General features: G+C 42.3%; 1 protein-coding gene across 26 annotated transcripts; it reads left to right on the top strand.

Annotated features, from left to right (window-relative positions):
* Positions 1-26,966, top strand: Tpm1 (tropomyosin 1). Of its 26 annotated transcripts, none has more exons than XM_078049512.1 (10): positions 3-308; positions 1,139-1,264; positions 1,492-1,617; positions 12,917-13,050; positions 15,244-15,361; positions 16,567-16,637; positions 16,892-16,967; positions 17,917-17,979; positions 18,289-18,358; positions 19,706-20,559. In XM_078049512.1, the coding sequence occupies exons 1-10, from the start codon at positions 195-197 to the stop codon at positions 19,786-19,788; spliced, it is 981 nt and encodes a 326-aa protein (XP_077905638.1). In that variant the 5' UTR covers positions 3-194; the 3' UTR covers positions 19,789-20,559. The 26 variants fall into 26 exon arrangements, with proteins under 26 accessions (XP_077905640.1, XP_077905639.1, XP_077905638.1 ...); XM_078049511.1 differs by lacking the exon at positions 16,892-16,967 and adding an exon at positions 17,410-17,485 and having other exon boundaries at positions 9-308; XM_040276297.2 differs by lacking the exons at positions 16,892-16,967; positions 19,706-20,559 and adding exons at positions 17,410-17,485; positions 26,132-26,966 and having other exon boundaries at positions 11-308.

The following is a 26,966-nucleotide window of genomic DNA, read 5'->3' as shown; positions in this document are numbered from 1 at the left end:
GAAAGGGGGCAGGAGAAAAAAGCTTTTCCAAAAAAGTATTGGCTGTCTTGAGGAATGCGGTCGTCCCCTTGGGAAAGTACATATCTGGGAGCAGCAGGAGGCTCCGCGATCGTACTCAGGATCCGTCGGCTCACCGTGCTCGTGCCCGCCTCTCAGCTCCCGCCGCAGCCCAAGGGCCCCTCGCCACCGCCACCATGGACGCCATCAAGAAGAAGATGCAGATGCTGAAGCTCGACAAGGAGAACGCCTTGGATCGAGCAGAGCAGGCAGAGGCCGACAAGAAGGCAGCAGAAGACAGGAGCAAACAGGTCTGCGCCTCCCGGGACCGCGTCCGCTAGTCCTCCGCGCTGCGCTTGCCCGCATGACCCCGGGCCGGGGGATCAGAGCCTAGGATCCCTTCCTGCCCCCAACCCGAGGATTCTATCCCCATTCCACCCCAAGCCAAGGCCGCCGGGGCAAGCATCTGGAAAAGAGGGAGGGATAGCGCAAGACTGAGGCTTATTCTAACTTTTCAGTCTCGCTGGAGTGAGCTTATTTCCCTTCTTGGTTCCCATAGCTATCCAAGTCTATCCGAGTCTATCCCAGTCCTAAAGCACTTAATTCTCTAGGCTGGGAATCAATATTGTTAAGATCGGAGGGCGGGGTGGGGGCGTCTTTTGAAGACGTTTGAAGAAAGAGCAGGAGAGAGGGAGCTTCAAATTCCTGAAAGTGCTTTCAGTCCTTTGGACTTTTGACTGGGGAGAAAGAAACCTCAAACTGGGATGGAGACTTTAGGGGAGGAGAACGGAGTCACGGGGATGTTTCCTAAGAACAAAGATGGGACAGAAGGTAGGATGCGGCCGGAAAGTCAGGCAAACAGGATCATTTTTCTGCGCCCCCAAGTTGTGGACTTGAGCCGGCTGGGACCTCGGCTGGAGGCTTGTTCAGGGCGCGCGGAGTGGGGGTGAGGGGGTTGTTGAGACGCCAGAGAATGGCTACAGCTTCTGGCGACAGGAAGTTACCTAGGGTCCCTTGAGCCCCAACTTGGTGGCGCCCCAAGCCCAGGGATTCCCCAGCCAATGTGGCGCCCATGTGTTGTGTGTATGTCTAACACCCGGTCCGTGCCGGTCGCCCGCGCCCGCCCGCCGCTGCCCCCTAGCTTGAGGAGGACATCGCGGCGAAGGAGAAGCTGCTGCGGGTGTCGGAGGACGAGCGGGACCGGGTGCTGGAGGAGCTGCACAAGGCGGAGGACAGCCTCCTGGCCGCCGACGAGGCCGCCGCCAAGGTACCTGGGGCGCGCGGCGCGGTGCGGCACGAATGGCTAACTCTTTCTTTCTCTTTTTCTCTCCCTCCCTGTCTTTCCCTCTTTCTCTCCCTCTGTCCCTGTCTGAATATCTGTGCACCCCCCCCACCCACCCCCACCCCCACCCCCGCCTTGCGGGATCACGCTGCCTGCTGCACCCTCCCCCACCCCCCACCCCCACCCCATACCGCGCCACCGCCAACTCCCAGCTGGAAGATGAGCTGGTGTCGCTGCAAAAGAAACTCAAGGGCACTGAAGATGAACTGGACAAATACTCTGAGGCTCTCAAAGATGCCCAGGAGAAACTGGAGCTGGCGGAGAAAAAGGCCACTGATGTAAGTGCACGCTCACACTGCTTCCCTCACCTCCTGCCGCATAGCCACTCTGGAGTCACCACAGGGGCTAAAAAGTAATGGAGGAAGGTAACCTCCTGCTGGATGCCAGTACACAGCCCTACTATAGCCCAGAGCACTGGATGCTACCTCTGACTGCTACTGCACACGTTCATTTATATTTCATCCGTTCCTCTCTTTTTCTCCTCTTCTTTACCCCTCGGGTTGGATGTGGGTGGGTGAGAAGCTGGGAGAGCAGAGCCGCTGGATTGGACTCTGAAGGTGAAACTTCACTACTAGTGGCAGAAAACCCAAGGTGGGTGTCATCATCAGGTTCAATTTTCTTCTATTTCTTTCCTTTTGCCATCCCTAGTGTGGGGGACAATCTAATCTGTCTTTTCATGGTGGTCCCAGTCAGATACAGAGAGGCTGGCCTCCAAACATAGTAATACTTTGGGCTGAGCTTGATGGTGGGGCACAGGGACACTCTGAGACTTCCTTTCTCAGTAGCAAAGTTTTAACCCTGCCTTTAAGATTTGCCTGGGAAGATGATACTTGCTTGGGTAGGCAGTCTGAGGCCACTGGAGCCAGAAAATAAGTGAGAAGTTATATATAGCTCAGTGCTTTATATGGTATAGTGAGCTAGCTGCCCCCTGCCCCTCCTGCTTGCCCCACCCCCACCTGTCAGCCCTTTGACAACCACTGCATACTTTCAGGGGTGATACACACTAGCTAAATCTCACTAGCACTTTGTCCATTGCCCTTTGGAATCTTAATTGTAGAACTTGCCTATTCTGCCTCCAAAAGTCAAGACAAGGATTAGATTTCCAAAGAACCGACTTCTTTTCACACTGTTGAATTCTATTCTAGAAGCCAATTAAGCCTAGTGGCCCAATTAGAAAAGAATTCCTTGGGAAGTTGGTAACTATTCCAAGAATGCATGAGCACCAGGGAAAGCTATGCCCAGAAGTTAACCTCCAAGTGCAATAGCAGAATTTTTTGTATGGGAGTAAAATGTGCATTACTGAAGGGTCTCACGTCTTGAAATCTCCACAGGCTTTTGTAGCATAAAAAATTTGCAATACATATGTGTTCTATAAATGAGAAATCCAGATGTACAACACTTAGAATCTTACAAAAAGAAATTTTTGGTGAATATCAAGATTCCTAGGTAGGGGGTTTAGGAAAGCATTGACATTTAAGCTAAAACATTTAAGTTAGAAACTACCTGGCTTAGAAAAAGAGTCACAAACAAACAAAAACAACTCACATGTAACTTTAAGCCTGTTTTTAAGGATCAAATGTCTGCTCTGTGTATATGGCTAAATGGAGGATGCCTGTCTCCCCCAAATTCTCCAACAGGACATTTCTTTAACTTTTTCAAAAGAGCCGCTGATAGATCAAGAAAGAGATATTCCTTATAAGGAAAAGAATGCAAAGAATTTGAAAATAGCCCAGTAAGACTGAAAGCAAGAGAAGGAGAAAAATGCTACTACAATTCTTAAGGGGAAAAAAAAAAGATAATAATTATTGTAACTATGTAGTGCTATCATGTCTTTATTGAAAAGTCTTGTTTAGAGGGGCTTGGAATAAGGCAGAAATGGAAAGAGACTACTCTAAACTCAGCTGTAGGGGCAGGATCAGCAGGGGAGAAGGTCATTTAATCCTGTTTTGGTTCTTTATCCTTCAGAAAACCCTAAATATGGTGTGTGTGTGTGTGTGTGTGTGTGTGTGTGTCTCCTTTTGGTGAATGTATTGATCGTCTTTCCCTTTAAGACATTTTAGGTTGTTTGGAGACTGTAGGGATGTTGAAGAAGTTTGTGAAGAAATGCTATATTTAGAATAATTCCTGAACTAGTAAAAATAGTTAAAACTTGAGGAGAAAGAGAGAATGTCACTAGAGAAAAAGAGAGCTGGGAGAGAAATCAGTGTCCTAAGGAAGTGGGATTAGAAAATTTCACTGTCATTACTTCCCCACATAAAGACAATTTTTATATTTTTTGATTACTATTACTAAAAATGTTTTTTACAATTTACCAACATGCTTTACAAATTCAACTCCAGAAGTGGGTTTTTCCTAGATTATAAGGGTCTCATTCAGGAGGTAGCATCTCTGATGATGATTTTGTTTTGAATTTTTGATTGGCTAAGTGAGCCTAAGGGAGTGTCAGGGCTCCATTGTCTCTGGCCCAGCTTTTTCCCCAATAATTGTGATATGATATTTCCAGTGGGTCTTTATCCCTACTTAGGTCTTTATTGATTCTCAACCTTATTTAAGTAAAGTTTTACAACCCAGGGAAGTTGTAAAACTCAAGTCAGGTTGCACCTAGTCAATTAAGTCAGAATTGTTGGGGTTGGAACCCAGGAGGCAGAATCAGAATTTTTTTTTTTTTTTAATACCCAGGTGATTCCAACTTGCAGCCAAGGCTGAGAACAATTGTCCCAAACTCTTCTATAGTGACATCAGTTTGAAAATGAACTCACCTGAAACTGAATTCCTCGGGTGTTTGAAAAGCAGGATATTAAGTCATTAGTTGGCTTAGAGCATCTGCAAGTGTCCAGCAGTTTCCCTGTCTGCCCCCGAAGGTTCTTAAATGCCCTCTGTCCCCATCCCCAATATCAGAGGCCCTCAGTCTGTGTTCTTAGAGGAGGAGCTGTAACCACTGGGCCTGTCCAGTTGAACTGTGTGGAAACAAAGCCAGAGGCTCCACCTACAGGATGAGAGGACCCAAGCTGGGGTTTGTGAGCATCTCAGTAAATACTGAGGAACTCCACAGAAAGTGTTAGGAAAGCAAAGGAAGCTCACTGTTAGGACTTTGGAGGATGAGGATGTTGACAGGCATGTTTTCTTTTTCTTACTGTCTCTTCCTATCCTCCCATCCCGGGCACTTTATCTTTTTTTTTTTTTTTTTTTTTAAGAGAGAGAGAGGGAGAGAGAGAATTTTTTTTTAATATTTATTTTTCAGTTTTCGGTGGACACAACATCTTTATTTTATGTGGTGCTGAGGATCGAACCCAGCGCCCGGCGCATGCCAGGCAAGCGCATTACTGCTTGAGCCACATCCCCAGCCCCAACACTTTATCATTCTGAAAACTTGTCAGAAATTGACTTCAATGGCCCTGTGACAAAGGTGAAGGGAAAAAGCCAAAAATGCAGCCCAAGAGGGGAACCTACAAGTCAGTCCCCAAAAATTGTGTTCCAGAATGGTTTTCTAGGTGGTAGACAGAGGTTCTTTCCTAGGGTTCTGTGGCTTTCTTTGGGGTGCCTTTTAAAGACATCCTAGTCCAGCCCAGAATCCATCTAATTCCAGCAGATTTCAGACCCTGGCTGGTCTAAAACTAGGGACGGTTGAAATTAGAAGCGACTCTTGGTTTGTTTGAGATTGCATAGCTAGTTATGGGTCCCAACCTGACTCTTAAAGCAGTGCTTGCATATTTATTAATTATAGCTATCATTCGAGTTTTTAACTACATATATGGTATTGTGAAAAGTGCTTTAATTATATCATAATTCTCATAACAACCCTATGAATACTATTACCTTTATTTTTACAGCTGAAGACCAGACAAGTCAAGGGAAATAGGAGCCAGATTCAAATATAGGAATACTGCATTTAGAACAGGAGGGCCAACCACACTATGCTTTATTAGTGGGTTTCGCTGGAGACTGGGGGTGAGATTGTGATTAGGAGGTTGTGTGTCTAGGGTTCTAAACATTTTCTTTAGGCCCCATTCAGGCTCAGCCCTCACTCTCAGCGTCTCTAACTTCTAGACATGGTAATCTGGATTCCATCGCCCTTAGCAGCCTGGTCCGTTACCCTAGTTACCACCTCCTGGGTGCTAGGGAGGGGCACTGCCAGTCCAAGTAAAATACTTAGCGCTGTGGCCTCTCCTTCCCGCCTCCTTCTAGGTCTCAGTGGGCTGCTAGCCACAAGCCCAGTCTCTGCGGCCGCGAGCATGCGCAATGCCTCCGGCGGGCCCCAAGTTCCCGGGGTCCGCGGCGCGCACCCAGCCCCGCCCTGCTCGTTGGTGGTGCCCGCCCCCGGCGCTCGCGCACCCGCCCGCGGTTCGTCGGCGCCGCCGGGGAGGCCGTGACTTCCGGGCTGCTCCTGGGCGGCTGGGGGCGCCGCCGTCGCGCGGAGCGGCCTGGGCGGGGCGGACGGGCGCTTGGCTGCAGCAACACCCGCGGTGGCCTTAGCGCTGCAGCCAGCCTCTCCACCGCAACCCGCCGGCCGCCGCCGCCCTTGCGATGGCGGCGAGCAGCTCGCTGGAGGCGGTGCGTAGAAAGATCCGGAGCCTACAGGAGCAGGCGGACGCAGCGGAGGAGCGGGCGGGCAGCCTGCAGCACGAGCTGGACCTTGAAAGAAAGCTGAGGGAGACCGTAAGGCACCCACCATCACCCCGCAATCCCCTAGAGGCGCTACCTCTCCAGTCGATCCCGCAGCGCCCCCCCCCCCGTCCCTCCGGGAGCTGGCGGACACACGCCTCCGCTGTGCACCTGGCGCACCTGGGCCAGCTGGCGTCCAGCTCCGGGGAGGAGCCCTGCCCTTTCTCCTCAGCCCTTTCTATCTGGCTGATTTAAAAGCCCAGAGGGCAAGCCTAAACGGTGTTGTGAAGGTTCTGGAAGCAGCACTTTCTCAGGAAAGGATTCCATTTCTGGGTTGGTTGTGTCCTGGTCTTTCGGGAGCCCGGGAACGTGCACTTTGCACTGCTGGCATTATTTACTCTAACAATGGGGAAGAGGGAGATCCCTCCTTTGGGGAAGGGGTTAAGTTCCTGAAGCTCTGTCAGACGTTGGGCCTGGATGCTAAACTCTGCTGTCCCCGTCGATCCTGTAGTTTTCTGGTGGCGGTTTCTATGTGGTGGTTAAGACATTGACAGCTCTGGATTCTGATGGAAGAACCAACTTATATAGTATGCAGCCCTTTTATCTTTCCCTTAACCATCGCTCCTCCCAAGTTGTCTATACAAATAGATATTCCTTTGTTATCAAGTCTTGAAAGGGTTGGGTAAATGTCAAGGGTTGTTGGATGTGTATTCTTTTGGCTGGCTTCCCCTCTTGTTGAATGTAATACCTGGCTTCCTTTCTTCTCCTAAGGCAAAGGTATCAAACAGGAGCAGGATTTCATAGGGAGTTTAGTTTGGGGTATTTGTCCATTTTGAGAGTATGTTTTAAATCAAAAAATACTGTGCGTCATATACTCTTTTCTGAACTGAATAAATCCTTTAGGTTAAATGTTTGTATTGACTGTAGGGCTTACAACAGAAACTTGAAGACATGTTTTGCAGAAAGTACAGAAAAAAAACAAGTCCTCTTCAAGTCCTGATTAGAGAAGTTTCCAGATGAAATACAGAAATAAGGAAATCAATAGGCAAGAGATAATTTTCAGTATTTGCTTTGAGGACAAGTCAACAGGGTGCCCCCACCCCACCAATGCCTCTGAACTTGGCTGGGTGATAGATTAATTCCAGCTCCCTCTCTGTTTTGCAGCTGTCCTTGAACCATTAGACCTAATAGGACATGATGAATAAGAACAAGAACTCTGGACCCAGATTGCAAGAATTTGAATCCTGACTTTACTACATACTAGCTGGAGACAGTTAATCTTTTAGTTTTTGGGTTTCCTAAGTGTAAAATGTGGGTAACAATATATCTACTGGTTAAAGGGGTTGGTATGTAAAGAGATCACAGTGGGACTCAGCACAACAGGGGTTGTGCTACTTCCCCTGTTATTAACTCTGCACAATACTGCCTAACCCACTGTTCCTTACCTGCATTTCACCACCTTGCAAGGGCTATTACAAATGGCCTGCTCATTTCACTACATCATAAAATTTTTCATTTAATGCTTTTAATCAAACCTCAACCCCACCCCTGCCTTTTGGAATTTGAATAGAGAGGGGAAGTGAGCAGACTGGAATGAATTTTGGTGGGTTAATATATTGGTGATGTGAGTTGAACTACTCTCATCCTAACAAGAAAGGGAATATGTGATCATATGCAAGAGAGCCTGGATCAACTCCAGGCCTAGTGACTGATATTAGACACCAAAAAACCACCAGATCTTATGAAGGCTATGTTATGATTTTTATATTCACCTTCTATTTTATGCATCATTTTTATAGCAGCATTCCTCCTTTGCTAGTTGACTAAGGACAAGGCTTTCTTCTTAAGACTTTATGTCAAAAGCGGCATAAATTGTTTTGAAAAATTTTTAAGACTTTTTTTCAAAAAACAGTCTATCTATAGACACAAAACCTTATAAAACAGTAACTTAAAGACTGGTTGAGGATTGTTCCTAACAGTTGGAGACTTTCCGATTGAGAGTTGTCCCTAACTTCTAAAACTAGAACTTCAGTGTAGCTAATTTAGGTAGCCATGAATCAAGCTAGCAGCAAGAGTTTCTCTTGGCAGCAAAGATAAAGGTTTAGCGACAAAATCATGAACCACTGCAAAAAATATTTGACTGGAGAGTTGGCTGAAGTTCAGATACTCAGAGGTTCTGACAGGCTCTCATTAATTGGCCCTACTAAACCAACACTTACCTTGGAAAGAGCAGCCATCCCTTATTTCCTCCTAGTTTGTTTTTCCAAGGTGTGTGGGCCCTTCAAAATGTTGGAATGAGGCTACTTTGCTTGATGTAATGGTTGACTGTAGGTCTTGTGATCTACAAGGGTTTTGTTTGTTGTTATTATTTTTTTAAAAAAGATAACAAGAAAGAGATTTTTCTCCTTTCTGGATAGTACCCAGCAAATGAGGAGGCTTATAGTTGCAGCAAGTTCTTAGTTGGTAACTTTATTAAGTCATGGGAAATAACCAGTTTTCAAAAATGCCCAGCCCTTTCCCTCTGAAGAGTTGGTAAATAGTTCTGGGACCAGGAAACTGAGAGTGCTTTTTGTGCTTGCATTGGCACTCCCAAAGTGGCTGTAATTGGAATGTATACAGTACCCTCCATTTCCACTCTCTGTAGCACAGCAGAGGCACCACAATGCCTTGTTCAAGTCTGTTTTCCCTCATTATACAAATATGCCTCATAAATTATAGGCTTTGGCACAAATAGACGAGGTTGTGTTTATCTGCTATCCATGGGAGTGGCCACTAATGTCATCAGTGTTTTGGGTCTCCCTCCCCCTTTTCCTTACCATATAAGGGCAGAAGTTTAACTTGGCTATAGTCACTTGATCTTACACAGCAAGTTGGGAGAAACCTCTGTATAACTACGGTTGACATGAATAAAAAGATATGAACTTTGGTCATCCCATGATCCACTCTGGTTCAGGCAGGACTTTGAAAATATATTCCAGAGGATTGATTTTAAGGATACAATATTATTCTCCTACCTCTATTTCTTGTGATTAGCCCTAACTGGGGCATTGTTTTTAAAGTAAAAATCATTGCAATTTTAAATTGTTGGTTTTGTATTGGCTAAAACATCTGGATCTCTTCAAAATCCCAGGCCTTATAAAGATATTTTATTTTTTGACTTTTTCAAATCCTATTTGGAATAACATTTTGCTATATTGGGTGGGCATGTACTGATTTCTGTACTTTGTTGAGGTGGGATAACAGTATGTGTGCCTTTGTTTTCTGTGTAGGTGGACACAGAAGAGTGGGAATAGTGAGCAGGCGCTTGACTTCTGTATAGGTAGTTAGTACCTGCTGGGGTGAGGGGCATGTGCAACCCTAAGGACCTCACAAGTTCAGAGTGCTAGGTGGTAGTTTAACAATAGATCTGCAAGAAGACATTGGTAGCCTTACTAATGCAGCAGTCTGTTTCTGAGAAGTTTATCACATGTTGGGACACAATAGCACTTTTGAAATAAAAGAAACTAGCAACCCAGACTGAAAGTCTTCACTCGCAGTGTGGACACATAGGCCCTTGTTGGAAGAAAGCTAACTCAGTACTCTAAGGGTAACTTACATGCCTTGGGGAAAAAAATTGTATCTAGGGTTTTGACCCTCCCGAGTGCCTTGTTATTTGACTGCTTTTAAATAGCAAATGGTCATGTCTGTGAACTAGTATTAACAGGTAGCAGCAGATCCTTAAAACTACCCAGGCTATGATAAAAAGAACCTGAGAAAATATCTAGAGGAGACTCAAAATTCCGGGGGGGAAAAAATACCAGAAATGAGAGAATAAGCCTTTGAACACAGAGCATAGTAAATAAGGGGAGGAAAAGTAAAAAGAAAGAAAGTGCCTTGATTAAAATATGAAATTAAACTTTTCCTGAATTCCAAGGAACTGTACAAAATTTGTTGGATCAGTATTATAGAGAGTTTAGTCCTGTCTTCCACTGAGGGCTATATAGGAGCTTGCTTCAGCACTCTGGGTCAGAGGTCCCAGAGAGCTGAGAGGTAGATGAATAGTCCTATTTGATCCACTGAATTTGACAGCTTCTTGGGGTGGTGCTGGAGGAGTCGAGGGGATTGCTTATTTACAGTGCAAATTCCTGCCCTGCCCCTCTGATCTCCTAAATCAGAATCTCTAGGGATGGGGAAGGGATGGGAAACTCTCTGGAAGTTTATATTTTTAATACACATATTCTAGTTGATTCTGGCACCTAGCCAGTTGTGGGAGCTAGATGATGCTCATGGATTCTTCCAGCTAAAGAAAAAAAATGAGACCCCCATTTTGTTTACTTATATCAGTTTCTCAGGAAGAGCCAGCTGTCTATAGGTAGGTTCTCTGTGTGTGCACCAGTCCCATCTTTGTGTCAAACTGGCTTCTACAGACAGGTCTCCATTCCCTGCCATTGTGTGGACACCCTATGTAAGTCCCTGAAGACTAGTTTTGGAGGATATACTCTACTATCAGAGAATCAGGTTCTACAAAATGCTCCTGGGGCAGAAGTGTAAGTGATATTTTCAAAATAATATTCTTCTAAACAGAGTCAAGGGCTAAGGAAAAGAAAGAATAAAGCTGGTGGGGGCAGTAGGAAGTAGAGATTGATTGAGGTGAGCCTTTCATGTGGGGTAGTCTTGCATACCAGAGGCAAGGATGAACTCAGGGTGCCCGCTCCTTCCTCTCTGGGGCTTCAACTGTGTGAGGAGCTGGGGCCATAGACCCAGTTGTCACCCAGAAGGTTCTTTCCCCAAAGAATAAACAGTCACCTTTTTGTGAGCACCAAGTTCTCAAGGTTTGGACCCAGATCTAAAGCAGATCAGGAAACTCAGACTTTGGTGTCTACAAAAATGTTTTTGAAAATCTTGTTGCCATTTATCTGATAAGCCACAGCATCTGTAATGGGGATATTTACCCTTATTATTTCAACATTCAGGATTGACTGCTTGTCCCTGTTCCCCACCTCTAGTCATAAAAGGAATAGAATTTTACTGGAAAAGGAAAATATAAAACAGTGAAGACATTTAACTTGGCCCAAAATTGCACCTTTAATGTATATACATTCTTACAACTGAAAAAAAAAAAAAAGGGGGACTATGACTTTAAAAGGCAGTTCCCTGTACTTTGAAAATTCCCTACCTTATTGCCCTCACCCTTCAAAAACAAGCAGAAATCAAGGGTTACCTGCCAGCCATTCCTAGCTGTACCTAGTTGCTAGCTGAACACTGATAAGGATTGACTTTATGAGCCAGTTCAGTTGTAAATGTTCCTTTTGGATTCATTTCACATTTGCTCTGCTCCCTGCCTCCATCTGTCAATTACCATATAGTTTTTTGTTGAGATAAAAGTATATTTAAATGTGTTTATGGTTGGAAGTGCCTTTTTCACCTCTCTTCCCCAGATAAAACTTGGCATTTAAAATCTTACAAATCTAAATGAGCAAAAAGCTGAATGTTCTTTCATATTCCTTTGACTCAAGGCCATGACCACAACCTCTCTCTAACTACGTGTGCATTTCGAACTCTGTCATGGGGCCATGAGCTAGGAAAATTGCTATTGTTTAAATTAGAATGGTTTTACGTATTTGATTGAATAGACATTTGTTGTGTCTATACTCTGCAGAGAATTGCATATTTACATATATATGTGTGTGTGCGCACGCACATGTGTATTTATATATATATATATGTGTATATATATATATATATATATATATAAAATATGAGTAGCTTATAGTTCAGTAAAGACAGAGATGTATATAAAGAACTACTGTGGGTCCTGAGGTGTATATTGTAATATTTAGAAATCTACATGTCCTGAAAACCCATCACCCCTTGATAGATGTACATTCAAAGTGGATAAAGATGAATAAATAGTACCTAATTAGTAAGTTCCATCTTCACTTCCACGCAATAAAAATTTGAATGGCCACCTTTACAACATTTCTAGTATTCTCAAATATAGTAACAAATGTGTATGACAGGAGGTAGTATCTGTATCCGGGAAGGAAATTTTTATTTAAAAGATAGATTTCAGCTGGGCAGGTGGCACATGCCTATAATCCTAGCGGCTCCGGAGGCTGAGGCTGGAGGATCAAGAGTTCAAAGCCAGCCTCAGTAAATAAGTGAGAAGCTAAGCAACTCAGTGAGACCTTGTCTCTAAATAAAATACAAAATAGGGCTGGGGATGTGACTCAGTGGTCGAGTGCCCCAGAGTTCAATCCCCAGTACCCCCAAAGAAGCATAGATTCCAAGTAAAAACATTATCTGTATTCCTTTTCTCCATAAGAGTTTGAAACTTTTCTTGTAGCAATCTTGACTTGTAAGAATATCCAGTAGGCTTAGGACAAAAACTCTTGGGAGATTTGTCTTGGCCTCTTTCTGGTGTGACCACTTATTTTGAAGGAGTTCCTGAAAAGGCGGGGGTGAGAGATGGAAGCTTTCTAAAATTGTGTTAGGTCTCCATGTGGTATGTATTTTTAAACTACTGGATTTTTGAGTATTTAGTTCCTTTGTAAGGCTTCTTTGAGAAAGTGGTTTCAGAAAAAAAAGAATTTAATGAAACTGCTGGTTCCAATTTCTGTGGTACTGCTGTTGTCATAAGTGGCTGAATCTCTGGGTAAGTCTTGTTGTCTTTATCTACACCTCAGGCCCCTAGTGAATGAGGTGGCTGTGATAAAACTCTCCTTCAATGGACAAGTAATACTAGGGTGAGAAATGGGCTTATGTGAATCTTTGCTAATGGTACATTTATTTGATAAAAATTGTGTGTAAATATGGATGCTCACTTTGTAATTCAACATATGTACATTTCTGAGAACTCCAAAGTTGATGAGGGCTTGTAATGCACTTTTAACTGACCACTAGGACCACACGTCCTATCTAAAATCAGCCACTTTCTGTAAGTGCCACCTTCACTTTCTCTCCAGCTCTGAAAGGCCTTCCACTCTCTCTGCCTAGGCTGAAGCTGATGTAGCTTCTCTGAACAGACGCATCCAGCTGGTTGAGGAAGAGTTGGATCGTGCTCAGGAGCGTCTGGCAACAGCTTTGCAGAAGCTGGAGGAGGCTGAAAAAGCAGCAGATGAAAGCGAGAGGTGAGAACATCTCATCCAGCCATTTTAGCACAAGCCTTTCCTCCTGGCAGGATGAACAGGAAGCTCCTCTGATCTTTGAGGTTTAACAATTTTACAGCCTTCAGTGGAGTCATCTCTTCAGTTGATCACATGTGTAGTTTGATTTTGTTTCTTTAAAATAAGTAGAAAAGGGCTAGAGCTGGAGCTCAATGGTAGAGGTCTTGTCCAACATGCAGAAGGGCCTAGGTTCAATTCCCAGGACCACCAAAAACAATAATAATAATAAAATAAATAGAATACTGAATGTGTGCAAAGCACTATTCTAAGCTCTAGAGTTATAGAGAAGAAACAGATACTGTTCTGGTCCTCACAGAGCACCACCCAACAAGGGAGACAGACTTGGAAATGAAAAGTTTCAGGGATATGTAGTGGTTCTTTAATTCCAGCTGACCCACAGAGCAATTGTGCATTTAAAAAAAATAATAATAACTACTTTATTTTAAAATACACCAAGGAGTCTTGGGCCTGGGTCAGAAACTGTGGGCTCTTAGTTGTCAAATAGGTGGAAGAAAGAAGCCCAGATAAAACAGAAATGTGATCTGCAGAAGTAAATTTGTTTTGGACTAGGATTAATTGCGGACAAGACACTGCCAAACATACAAATAAGTCAGGTACTTGTGTGCTCTGAGCCCACCTCCATTGTAACATGACTCTACCTGGCTTATTACTGTAAGATGCCACCTGTGGTAGGAAAGGGAAACCATGGTCCATATACAGCAGCACAACTAACCTCATGCATCCCAGAAGGTTTTTTCTTCTGTGCTCAACTGTTCAAGTTAATGTATTTGCCACATTGTAAAGAAGAACTTCAGGAAAGACTCAATGAGGTAAGAGAGTTCTGCTTGAGGGATGATGTGTTAGAACACTACAAGTGTGACTGCCTGTGTTGTAACCTGGGCAGGAGAATGTAGTCAGTCATTTATCCATTTCTGCATCTTTACAGCAAGCCTCTGCTCCCTGCTATCACATATAAAAGTGATTTCAGACTTTAGGGTTCAAGAAGGTTTTTAGCTTCAGTTGTCACCTCATTATTTACTACTAATTAGTGTTTCTTCACTGGCCAAGAGTTTTGAAATTCTTCATGATGACTGATTATCTCTTACAGTGTATATATAACAGTGATGTTGTAGCTAACTTCCTCCTGAAATATACCTGTTAGTGAACTGTAAATATGGTCCGATAATGTTAGACCGTGGAGTAAAAGGAACTTAGAGATCATCTACTCCAATCCCCTGAAGGAAAAATAAGAAAACTAAGGCTCAGAGACTATCACTGCCCAAAGGCTGATAGCATATTTGCGTCTAAGCCAAAGCTGGACCTTGGGTCTCCTTAAGTATATTCTAGTACTAGATCAAAAAATAGTGGTTTATTTATTGCCTACTTAAATTTTGTAAATGAGTCCCATTTTAACATGACTTCTTATTCCATAAATCTTTAATATATCATAGATCAGTTAACATTTTCTGAAATGTAACACCATGCCATAGGACCCTAATATACAGATCGATGTAGAAGCTAGTATCAATCCCTCCCAACCTCCCTATTTAGAGAGGGTTCCATTAGAAGTAAAACTTGGTTTCTTATCTAAAGAATTCAGTTGACTCTACTAAAACTGCTACTTTTATAGGTCCAAAATGCTCAAACATCAGCAGTTTCTTATGGGCTAGTCTACTGTTTTTGTTTGTGGTTGATGGGGTAAGACCTTTTTTTTATAGAAAGAGGTACACAAAAATAAATTTGCTTTGATTGTAGCTTTTGTAATTTTCAAACAGACTTCCCTCAGGAAAGGAAAGAAATTCCTTTATTTATTTAACAAATAAAGCATCTTGGCTTTTCTTGTTTCCATGCCTTCCAGATTCTAATGGGACCCTAATATTGTTCCTCTGACTTAACATAAAGTGCCTGGACAGGTTCTGCAGTACCCAAAGTATAAGCACAATGAGCAGAGAGAAATGTGTCTTTTTTTCTGCCTTTAGCACTAGAAGGTCTTGCTTCATGGTTTGGGGGTAAAAAATAAAAAGTAGTTCTGTGCTCTATTTTGATCTAAACCTCTCAGACCACAGCAGGACAGTATGATTCTAGGAAGGTCAAAGAAATATGAGTCTGGTAAGGTCAACTCTAAATCTTGGGTTTTGTACTTGTCTTTCTTTCCAGAGGCATGAAAGTCATTGAAAGTAGAGCCCAAAAGGATGAAGAAAAAATGGAAATTCAGGAGATCCAACTGAAAGAGGCCAAGCACATTGCTGAAGATGCCGACCGAAAATATGAAGAGGTCAGATCCTAGCGCCCAAAGCCTCATCAATTCCTGGTCTTCTGGGGTTCAGGGAACATACATAGCCTTGATTCCTGAGGGAAGCAGTCTGTTTCCTTGGTAGAAATGGGTAGTTTTGAGAAGCAAATTTCTTTGACTCCAGAAAATGGTTCTTATTTTGATCCAGCTAGGGGATCCCAGCCTTTATCAGGAAGCTAGTCAATGGCACTGGGAAGAAGAATTAAAACTCCCTTCCCTAATGACCAGGATAAAAGGTCTTTGGCCAGGAAATGGGAAAGGTGAACCCTTGGGAAAGGATGCTCAGGCTGTCCTTATGCAAGTATTTCTTTCAGTGTGATCCACCTAGCAGTCCAGTTCAGGCAACTGAGTAGCATCTACTTAATAGATTCATGAAGGCCTCTCCTCCCAGGTCTTGGAAATCCTCTGTTAGCACAGGTTCTCAGGAGAATCAGCTCCTGGTCATATTACCGTGACAATGACCTGTGATAACAGAGTCAACATGACTGTCAAAGTTTTAGTTTTTTCCTCATTGTATCACATCATGACTCTCTGAAACAGCACTGACCTTTCTCCAGATTATACTGTGCTTGCTAATTTTGAATTGCTTCAGAGGATCCCTTCTCTCAGGTTCTTTCTTCCACTGAATACAGATTTGACCTTGTTAGTCATCTCACCACCACATCTCATGTTAATTTCTTTTGCCTTCTTAAATTGCCTCCACAAAAAGGAGGCTGTGGCACAGAACTCTGTATTGGTGGAATTCCTAGGTTTATTTTCATGGTTTCTTGGCAGTCCCTAGTTTTTCAGTATTAAATGGGTTTCTTAATGAGAAGTATGGTGATCAGTATGTTTGCATACTAATAGCAGTATGTTATTTTTTGAGACTGGATTTCATATTTCACTCTCATTCCACACTCTGGTCTGGCTATTATGTAATTATGTAGATTTCACCTGGGTCAGACTTCAGATTGATATTGCAAAATTGTAGCTGTCCATTCTGGGTCTTGGTGAGCAAAGACTCTGGCCTCCTGTCTGTCAGCACTCCTGAGGGAAAGTTGCTTCTCTTCAGTCTCCCCAAATGGGGAGGATCCTGTATGTAGACAGGAATCTGTATGGGCTGATGCAGCCTGATTCCCACCCAAACAACCCTTATACAAAATACACAAGCCCCACAATGTGTGTGTACTGTGTTTGTCCTGCTGCAGGTAGCCCGTAAGCTGGTCATCATTGAAAGTGACCTGGAACGTGCAGAGGAGCGGGCTGAGCTCTCAGAAGGGTAAGCGGGCCCAGCACCAGGAGCGTGTGGGGTGCTGCAGAGCAGTGACTAAACAGCATGACCTTCTGGCAGCTGCACATTTACCTATTTCAGCTCCGGGCTCCTTTTGTGCTCATTTGTTGTGGATGAGCCACGAGTATGGAACACGGAGGACTCGTGTGGGGTGTCTATGTATGAATGCGTGTATCACTGCATGCCTTACCTGCACACTGATTTTGTGAATGGCCTTGTGCATTTCCTGTGTCCACTAACAGCCAAGTTCGACAGCTGGAAGAACAATTAAGAATAATGGATCAGACCTTGAAAGCATTAATGGCTGCAGAGGATAAGGTACTGATGGCTCATGTGTGGTTTTTAGGTTTAACTGAAACCCAGGCGTCTTTCAGCTTCCAATGCCTACTGGTTGGTTTGATGTAACGACTGCACCTTCACTACACCCTCTGCTATTTATATCTTGCTTTAAGTGCTTTCTCTTGGTCCTTTACGCTCCTTTGTTTTTCCCTTTATAAATGCTCTTAGAGGCAGCCAAATAAGAAGCCAAATTATCACACTTCAGTTGCTCAATTTTGTGATCCTGCCTTTCCACTGTTGCAAAGTTGGGAGGCAATGTCCATGGCAAAATTGAGCCGTTTTCATACCTGATAGTTTGGCTACTTTAAGGCAGCCCTTCATCTCTAGGACTTGGTTTTCATTTTTTCCCATTCCTCTCCTTTTTTCTCTTCCTTCCTTTGGCTTGTCTCCCACCCTTTCTGCCTCTGATCGAAAACATTAGCAAATGTGCCGAGCTTGAAGAAGAATTGAAAACTGTGACCAACAACTTGAAGTCACTGGAGGCTCAGGCTGAGAAGGTAGGCCAGGAGCATGGTGTGGGGAACACATCTTTTAAGAGCTGCTCAAAAGAGGCCCTGCTGATGAAAGCACTGGCACAGTAGACATTTTAATAAATGGCAAATTTTTTAGATGATTTCTAGTGGTTATTGGATACAGGGGGTATTTTTATAATTTTTTTCATAGAGAATATTTTATGTCGAGTATGTGAGTCATCAATTTAATTTAAACAGAGTGCCAGGTGGATAAGTTATCTTGTTCTTGTTCTTATCCTATGTAAAACAATAGGCTAGAAAGCAGAGAATGTATTATAGTATGCCATTTGATATTGGAGGTTCTGTTACTGCCTCGGAGATCCTTAACATCTGTTGGTTGAGCTGGCGAGTTCTTTTTGTTAGAGGGGATGAAAACAGCCACAGCTTGACATCTGGAATGCTCTTTCTAATTACAGTACTCTCAGAAGGAAGACAAATATGAGGAAGAGATCAAGGTCCTTTCTGACAAGCTGAAGGAGGTAATAATAACATAAGAATTTTGGATGAAGTCAACTGGATTTTGATCATATTTATGTCCATGAAGCTGGTCAGGAATTTTTTGCTTTTAAAGTTACTGATTCAAGCCAGAGTTATTCAGAGGTAGTCTTGGAATTAACATACTATGCTAGTTCCCATTGCCCACAGTAGTGACTAAAACTGACAGATAGTTTTAAATCCATTTCATGGGTGAGATGCCTCATGTCCATTCTCTAGTTTTCCCTGTATTTGTGACTACTAGAACTGTGAAACTTTTTAAACTTTGACTTAGATAAATTAAATCATTACAGGCTGAGACTCGGGCTGAGTTTGCCGAGAGGTCAGTAACTAAATTGGAGAAAAGCATTGATGACTTAGAAGGTAAGATCTTAAATATTGTTTTTCATTTAATCCTCATGGTTGAATACTGACCTGGCATACAATTGTCCAATCCAAGTGCATCTACCTGGATAAACTTCTTTGTTCCTGCACTTTTTTTCTAACTTCCTCTGGGATTTTCATCTGTGGCTCTTAAACTCTTGGACCTGAGTCCTTAGTTCTTCAGGTGACTGGTTAACCACCAGGCAGCACATGTCTCTTTTTGAAATGGCAAATGCCCCCCAGCATTTTACACTCCTCAGAAGGTAGTGGGTTTAATTTTCATCGTGAGTGAGATGCTTATAGATGAGAGTGACTCTGGTATATTTTATTTCTTTAGTGATACCTCCTAATTATCAGAATGATGTGCATTGGTTTTAGACACAACCCATCTTCTCCCAAGTATGAATTCAGTGGAAGGGCTTGGGTATTGTCAGTCATTCATTGGTACAATAATCTGTATCCTAAAAGGAAGATAGGAACCAATAGGGAATAATATTTTGAGATTATGCTTAAGCATTTCTCCCCCAAGGCACGTAGGTTTTATTTGAGTGACACTGACTCTATCTCACAGAAATCCTAAATGTTGAATTCTGAGACTTATGAAGAAAAAAAATGTTTATTGTGGGCAGAAGGAGTTGGAGAAGGGACTAGAGGCTGGTACAGATAATAATAACCATAGTGGAGAAAAAGAATGACATATGGTCGCAAACAGTCTGCTGGTATACAATTGAAAGTGTGGCTTTCTATGCTTTTCAAGGTTCCTAGACTAAGGTACAAGCAGCTCTGGAGGGAAGACCACAGGAGTAGTTTAAATGACACTAAAAAATCAATATCCCATGGTCTAGTTTGGTCAGGAAGTCAGTGGTTTGAAGGTGGAGCTAGATAAGGATTATAGGCTTTAATCGAAAGTTGTTCTTCCAAAACACTGCCTTTGAATATTTTTTTCCATTGTTTATAGCGACAGGTGGCTGACTACTCTGGTATAATTAAAATATAGCTCTATAAAAAGAAAGATGTTCCATTTCCCACCAGGAGAGACAGCCTTCTGTAGTTTTGTTTAGGACTTAGCATGGTTTACTGATATGCCCTACAGTATTTATGATTTTCATATCGAGTCTTTCTCATTTTAATTTCTAATGGGTTTTGTTCTCTTTGTTTTTGTTTCAATTTATTTAAAAACAAAACGCACGCCTCCTGCGTTGGCACCTGCTGCGGCACCAACCCCTTCATGCATTGCCCTTTCCTTGCTGCTGTGTTGGGATGGCGCCTGCGCCACCCTCGCTCACCCTCCATCTCTTGATCACTCTCCATGTCCTTGCATCTCTGCCTTCCACTTCCTGGTCCTAGACGAGCTGTATGCTCAGAAACTGAAGTACAAGGCCATCAGCGAGGAGCTGGACCACGCTCTCAACGATATGACTTCCATGTAAATGCTCATGCATCCGCCTGCTCACACCTGTGCCCTCATGCTTATGTGATAGCCTCACCACCGCTCCCTTCCTGCTCCATGACCTCCATCTTTGCACTCTTCTGTTTGCTCTCTTGTATAACCATCATACTAATAGAAAGACCAAGAAGATTCATTTTGTGGAAACCATTCTCCTTTTAGAATCCTTTTCTTTGGTAAACACTGAATTAGATTGTCCCCACCAAATGATGAACTGGAATATGAATGACCTTGAATACTATCCTTTCAAGAAATTAAACTAGATTTGAGTAAAACTAGGTAATTGTGCAGGGATTTTTCAAGAAATATCAAATTTCGTTTCCTGAGATTCCATGAAGTACAATATGATCATTTTCATAAAAGAAATGTAAATTTAAGAAAACCCCAAAATATCAGATTATTGAGGATCTGAGGAAAAGGAAATGACCCAGTATAGCCTAAGGAGTGATTCTGAAAATGATCTTCTCTTCCTCACTTATGAAAGTTCTAGAGCAATGTGATTGCTTCAATGTGTGACCACACCTTTAATTTCTATGTTTATGTGAAAAGGAATTAAAATGTCCACAGTAAACATTTGCTACAAGCTGTGACCTAAAAGAGGGGAGGTGGTAAATAAAACACAGCTTACACATTATGAATTTGGGGGTTAATGGCCCAGATTTTACTCTTGAGAAGCTATAAAGAGTTGGAGTAGGTAGCTTGTTCTCAGGAGAACCATAAGCATACACAACTGATTTGCATATCACTAACCAAACTTAAACATTAAACTAATCTGCCTCTTTAAATTCTAACCTGGAATGTTTCACAGAGGGCTTTTCATTCTAATCACACTAGATTCCAGTAAAGCTGGACAAGTTGCTCTCTAGGCCCACCTGTCATTTCTTTACCCATGCAGAAAGGCAGTAACTTTAGGAGTGTGGCATGTGCCTGCTGCCTTAGAGATATAGAATCTCCACACTGGGATGGGGTTGGGGGGCAGGGGCACACCCTTATAAAGTGGCTGTCACCATGGAAACTAGAAAGAAAACCTCCTCCCTCATTTGCAAATGAGGGGATGAGGCAGATCATTTTTCTCTGGGGTCCTCTCTAGTGCTAAAATGTGATTCTGTGGGACAAACTTTAAGTGTTAAATATGAAGAAAAGTCCTGACAATAGGGTTTAAATTCTGTTCATGGATTTTCCCCAAAAGTTGACCCGAGATAGCCCCTAGTCTAGACTAGGGCCAGTACAAGGTACAGCTGACAGTGGGTTTTGCAAGCATGTCTGCCTCTTGCCTGTGATTCAAGTGCTGCTCTCCTCTGTAAGTTTTGTCTTCCTTTTTTCCATTATGCCACTTTTTTTTTTCTCTTTCTCCCACCTTTTCTCTTCATGCAGATAAATTTCTTTGCTTCACTTCTCCCAAGACTCCTTCATCAAGCTGGATATCCCACCTCTCAGCTCTGCACTTATCTGTTCTCCAGCTGACCTGGTTCTTTCTCTTAGCACCTGCCTTAGGGCCAGGCACATACTGTGCTTTCTATTGTATAGAAGCTCTTCGTTCCAGTGTAAAATAAACACTGTGTAAGCTATTGCTGTTTGCTATTCTTTTTACTTCTTATTTATTGACGTTTTGGTTTCAACACTGAATAAAACTACAATTCTGCTTCATTCATATGAGGGTTGATTTTTGGCTGCTGCTTTTCTGTTTTTTGTTTTTGTTTTTGTTTTCTTTTTCTGAACATTTTTGTGTTAATATCAAGAGTTTCTAAACCAGTAGTTCCTCCTGGAACTTTTATATTAAAAAAAAAATACACACGCTTGCATCCCTCTGAGGGTTTTGCTTTCCAGAAGTTAGAGTGAGGGCCAGGCCTCTGTGAGTTTTAGGAACTGAAATAGTTCTGGCATGAAGTGTGGGTTGAGAATCTCTGCACAGGGGACAGTGCTTGTTGGGAGTCAGAAGATCTGGCTTGAGCAGTGTCTTCCTCTGCCAGAGGTCTAGATTGGGCCATGGCAAGATACAGAGGACATGGCTCACTAATGAAAGGCTTATGATGAATGGCTACACAGCTGTCCCACTGAGCTAGGAATTTCCATAGTGGGAAAGTGGAAAGGAACTTGGATTCAAACGATGTAAATTGTGATTACAACACAAAGACAAGTTCAAGGTTTTCTTAGTTTATTCCTTACTGAATCCTTCATTTTGGTCATGAAATGACATGATAGGTTTTCTAAATATGGCAGCTGTAGTTGAGTCAAGGTTTATTTTTGTGTTCATAAGCATATCATGTATTTCTTAGGGGTTGTACTATATAATCTTCCTGTTTAGTAGCTGAGCTTTTTCTTCATTTATGAACATTTTTAAATTATAGCCATTAGTTGATTATTATTATTCTTTTTAATCCCCAAAAAAAGTAGTTGGTGGGAATTATTGAGAACACAGTTGTATTTTATTTAGGCTTCACTATTTTAATTCACAAACAGCAGTTAAGTGAATTTTTTTTTTAAATTACAAAATTAGAACTTTAAACAGATGGGAGACTTTAGCTCCTTAATGTTCAACATTTCTCCTTCCTTAACAGTCTGGCTCTATTTCTTCTGTGTTTTAAACATGGGTCATCTTCATCTGTTTTTTGTATACTATTTGATAGTATACAAGGACTCATATACCACTGTACTTAAAAATTTTTGGAAAACTCTGAAAATGGTGTCAGTTCCTTTACGAAGTCTTCAGAGAAAAGAGAGAGTACTTTTTTTTTAAGACTCTGAATTAAAGTATTTTAGTAATGGTATGGTAGACATTTTTAAATTTAGAATCTGGACAGCGTCTTTCCCTTGGGAATACAAATGCCTCTGAATTTTTTTTTTCTTTTGCTAAGGCTTCTTAGACCTGTTTTTGCCATGATTCCTGCCTTGTTCTTTTTTAAAATTCAGAATAATGAAAGTGACCCATCTCTGAGTAATCCTGCTATAGACAAAATGACAAGTCTGAACGTTCTGCTGAGCAGATGTTCACTAAAGCCTGGAGGCACAACTCTTTATTGAAAAACCTACCAGAGATTTCACACACATTTTTCAAGTATTGCCTACAAAGGAAATAGGAAGGCAGTGGATCAAGAGAGCAGGTCTTGTAGCCTAAGAAGGTGAGCAGAAGAAAGTTAAACCACAAGTTGAGTTAATCAAGAAATTGTTGAGGCCAGGCTTCTAGTTCAGAGGGTTAGGCCAAAGCTGCAGCTGCTGCAAGAGCCTCTATTGGACCAAACCAAAAGCATTACTGAGTCTGGGCATTGAAGTCCTCAGACATCTGGGAGTCCAGTAGACAGGAGGGGAAAGTACTTCCAAATGCATATGCCCCCAGGTCAGATAGGCACAAGAGCTCCATGACAGGTGAAGGGGAGCAAGCTCAAAAGAGGCTGAAACAGGGACCACTGTCATTGAAACTGAATTTACATTGGCCCTCTGGAATTTTGGGGGGTTTCTCTAAAGTTCTTCGTTCCTGCTGGATCAAACATTCGATTGGGCTCAGCAGCCTGTTTGCCTGTGGCATCAGTTTCCCATAAAGATAGTGTGAACATAGTAATGGGGTTTGCAACCCCCCACTGGGTGTGGTGGCCCATCTCTGTAATCCCAGTGACTTGGGAGAATGAGGCAGAATTGCAAGTTTGAGGCTAACCTTGGCAACTTGGTGAGATTCTGTCTCAAAATATAAATAATGTCTGGGGATATAGTTCAGTGGTAGAGTGCCTCTGGGTTCAATACCCAATAGTGAGTGGGGGGGAATTGTACATTTTCGTAACTCTGAAGCACATGCTACATGCAGGACACTGGAAGGTAGTAGGAGTATGGAAAAAGATGAGCTGAAAGTGTTCTTTGCCCTCCATGAGCTAGCCATCTTGTGCAGAGATAGATGAGTGAGGTGAGTCCAATAGACTTTTTGTGTTTTGAGTTGGCAAGGAACAGTAAATGATTGTAACTGGGAGCTACCTGGAGGAGGTGACAATTAACTGTGAATATTCAGAAAATTTGAATTGGCAAAGAGAAAAAAAGCAACAGATGTTGGGCATAGCATCTCACAGTGAGCTAGTAAACAATGAGCATAGCATCTTACCCATCTCCTGCTGTTTAGGAAAGAAAGTTATCAGGAAATCTGCTCAATTTCCCAATAGGCCTGGGGGCTATAGTCAGCACATTTTCCCCAAGGAGTAAAACTATTAGCTTACCAAGATGATTAAGTAGAATTTTTAGGTCCAGGTGATCACCATCACTCTAATCATGTTTCTCAGTTTTAGACTGGTGGGTACCAGTCTCTTGGTTGTCATTAGGTATCCCTTATATCACCAGGTAACAGATTGTTATGCCACCTGAGCAGATTGCATCTCAGTATATAAAAATGGTATCACACAGGTCTTTGTGGCGATGTTTGAGGTTTTGTTCATTTTATACACATACATTAGCACCAAACATAAATGCCATCCTCTTAAACATAACTCCTAAATCAATGTTGATTAGAGATAAATGCTTGTTATTTTGCTACTTGAATAGAGGAACACATTACCAAAGAGTTGAGAATGTGTACTCTGTATCCTGGTGATTGACCGAAGAACAAGGAGCTTAGTTGTGCATTTCAAAAAGTTTCAATGCAGCAGAAGCAGTGGCACCTGCTTGCTATTACCTGAGGGAAAAGCCTGCACTGTGAGCAGAGAGGAAGGGGTCCTGGAAGAGTGGGCAGAAATGGGTAGGTCACAGTTCCGCCTAGGATCTCTGCTGAGCCCTAGCAAGGGGTGGATGACATGTGGACTTGCCTCCAGCCTGGTTTCAGTTCGAAAATCTGTTGCCAGAAGCTGCACATGGATCAGTTCATAAGATGATTTTAGTAAGGTACAAGGGGAATATAACTCTTTCTCCTCATTTCCTGTGCCTCCCTTTCCCTTCTCCCTGCAAGAGAGAAATTCTGACCCTTCTGCCAGGCCTTTTACCAACCTGGACAGATGACAATGGGGTGAGGGTAGACTGCTCAGCAAGTGACCAGTTGCTGTCCTGCCTGAGGTATCTCTGTGTTCTCTATTAACTGTCTCTCACCAAGTCTGCCTAACCTCTCTTCTGCCTCTTCTTTTCTGCTAACCTACTTGCTGACCTGTACAGACCAGCTCTACCAGCAACTTGAACAAAACCGCCGCCTAACTAATGAACTAAAGTTGGCCCTGAATGAGGATTAAAAAGTGTGAAAAATTCTTGGGCTGAATTCTAGGAATGGAGCCCATGTGCAGGAAATCTAAGACTGTCCAACCCTCAGCTAATAGGGTGGAAAACGGTACTTTCTTCTGCAGAAATGCAAATGAAAGGAATCGGCTGAAAGGCGCTGGCTTGGCCTGTCTTTTCCTCTATATATCAGGAATAATTAAGTTCTCTTTAATCCCCAAACAATTTTTTATGGTAAAATAAAATACATATATTATATATGTGGATAAATATTTATAACAATCAAGTCAGCACTCTTTTTGCAACAGCAGGTCCTCCTCTTTCAATAATGAGGACCAAAAAATTTTTGTTTTCTATTTCACAGAGACAACTGTGAGTCCCGCTTTAAGTATATATATAATTACATATTTGTATTCCTAACTTATTCATATATGGTATAGTGTTTGAAATATAATTAAATGTACCTATGCTTGGGCAAATAGCTTTTGAAAACAGGAGCTTATATCAGAAGTCCCTGGTTGTCTGAAAGGTATGCTTTATTCAGTTTAATAGTGTTGTTGGAATCTGATGAGAATGTCTTGCTACTACTAAATAGAATACTATAAAATATTAAGAGAATGTCCTAATGAAGTGTGCATGAAACATGTTGATAACTTTATGAGCAACAGAAATAAATCATTTTAAAAGTTGTCCAAAACCTATTATGTCATCTTTGTTTTCTGTGAGGCCGTGTTACAACACGTCTCCCAGACCTTTAACTGCCTGTAACTCAGAAGCATCTGCTGATATTAATTTCTCCAGTTTGTATAATAATGCTGCAAGCTGTATTTGGTTTTTGCCTCTCTGTATTCCCACAGCATACAATCGGTGAACCTTCACCAAACCCACCCTGCATTTTATTCTCAGGGCGGATTATTGGTGCTGGTGTCTCTGACCACACTAAGACTCTGCTGTGCCTGTGGTTCCTTTGGGTTAAAGATGTCTTCCCCATCTTAGGTCCTTGTCTAGAAATGAGTAATGTCTTAAAAGCATGCCTAGTTCTAATCATCTCATTCTGTGTTTGTGATTGATGTTTGCCTGCCTGAATGTACAAAGCACCACTGTGTCCAAAGCGCAGCTATTCATGACTTAATTTTCTAATCCCACCACAGAGAAAGTGGCTCATGCCAAAGAAGAAAACCTTAGTATGCATCAGATGCTGGATCAGACTTTACTGGAGTTAAACAACATGTGAAAACCTCCTTAGCTGCGGCCACATTCTTTTATTTTATTTTTTGTTGTTTTGTTTCTAAACACCTGCTTACCATGATACCCCTTAAATGCATTTTTATTTACTTTTACCACCATCACAAAAACATCCACAGAACACCAGCTAGGGCAGGAGGTAGGGAGAAAACACCAAAAAAGGCAAGCCCATGTTAGGGCAATAATGGTTTAAATGTGCCATTTCCCAGGTTGACATTGCCACACTTTACGTAGAGTTTAGCCACACAGTTTGCTTAGTCAGTGGAAGACTCCTCACTGAAGCAGAAAGATTTCCACTCAAAGTGCCAATGATAGGGGCAACAGGAAGATTGATGTCGGAGACAATCAGTTGTGGATTGGTGCTACTTTAAATAAAATGTCCCCTGTGGTCTTTTGTTCAATATTGTACAATTTAGAATTTTGTCCAACACTATTTTGTCTTGAGTTTTACTGCAAGATGAGACTATGGATCCAGTATGCCTGTGTTCACTGAAGCCAAGGATTTGAAAGCCACACTGCTCTTCTAAGGCTTCCATTCCTTTCTGATTGGCACACTTGCAGCCCATTACAACTTCTGTAGAAGAGCATTCAATGTGGATTTCCACTCTTTCCCATTGTCCATGTTAAAGTGAAAGGTGTAGGCACTACATACAATTGGTAAAGAAAATACATTTTCTTGAGAATTATAACTATATGTAAACATTGTATAATGATATGAAATAAAATGCACATTGTAGGACA

Source organism: Ictidomys tridecemlineatus, chromosome 5 (genome assembly GCF_052094955.1).
Source record: "Ictidomys tridecemlineatus isolate mIctTri1 chromosome 5, mIctTri1.hap1, whole genome shotgun sequence".
NCBI lineage: Eukaryota > Metazoa > Chordata > Mammalia > Rodentia > Sciuridae > Ictidomys > Ictidomys tridecemlineatus.
The sequence above is the reverse complement of the archived record's forward strand: the minus strand, read 5'-3'. Positions and strand labels throughout refer to the sequence as shown.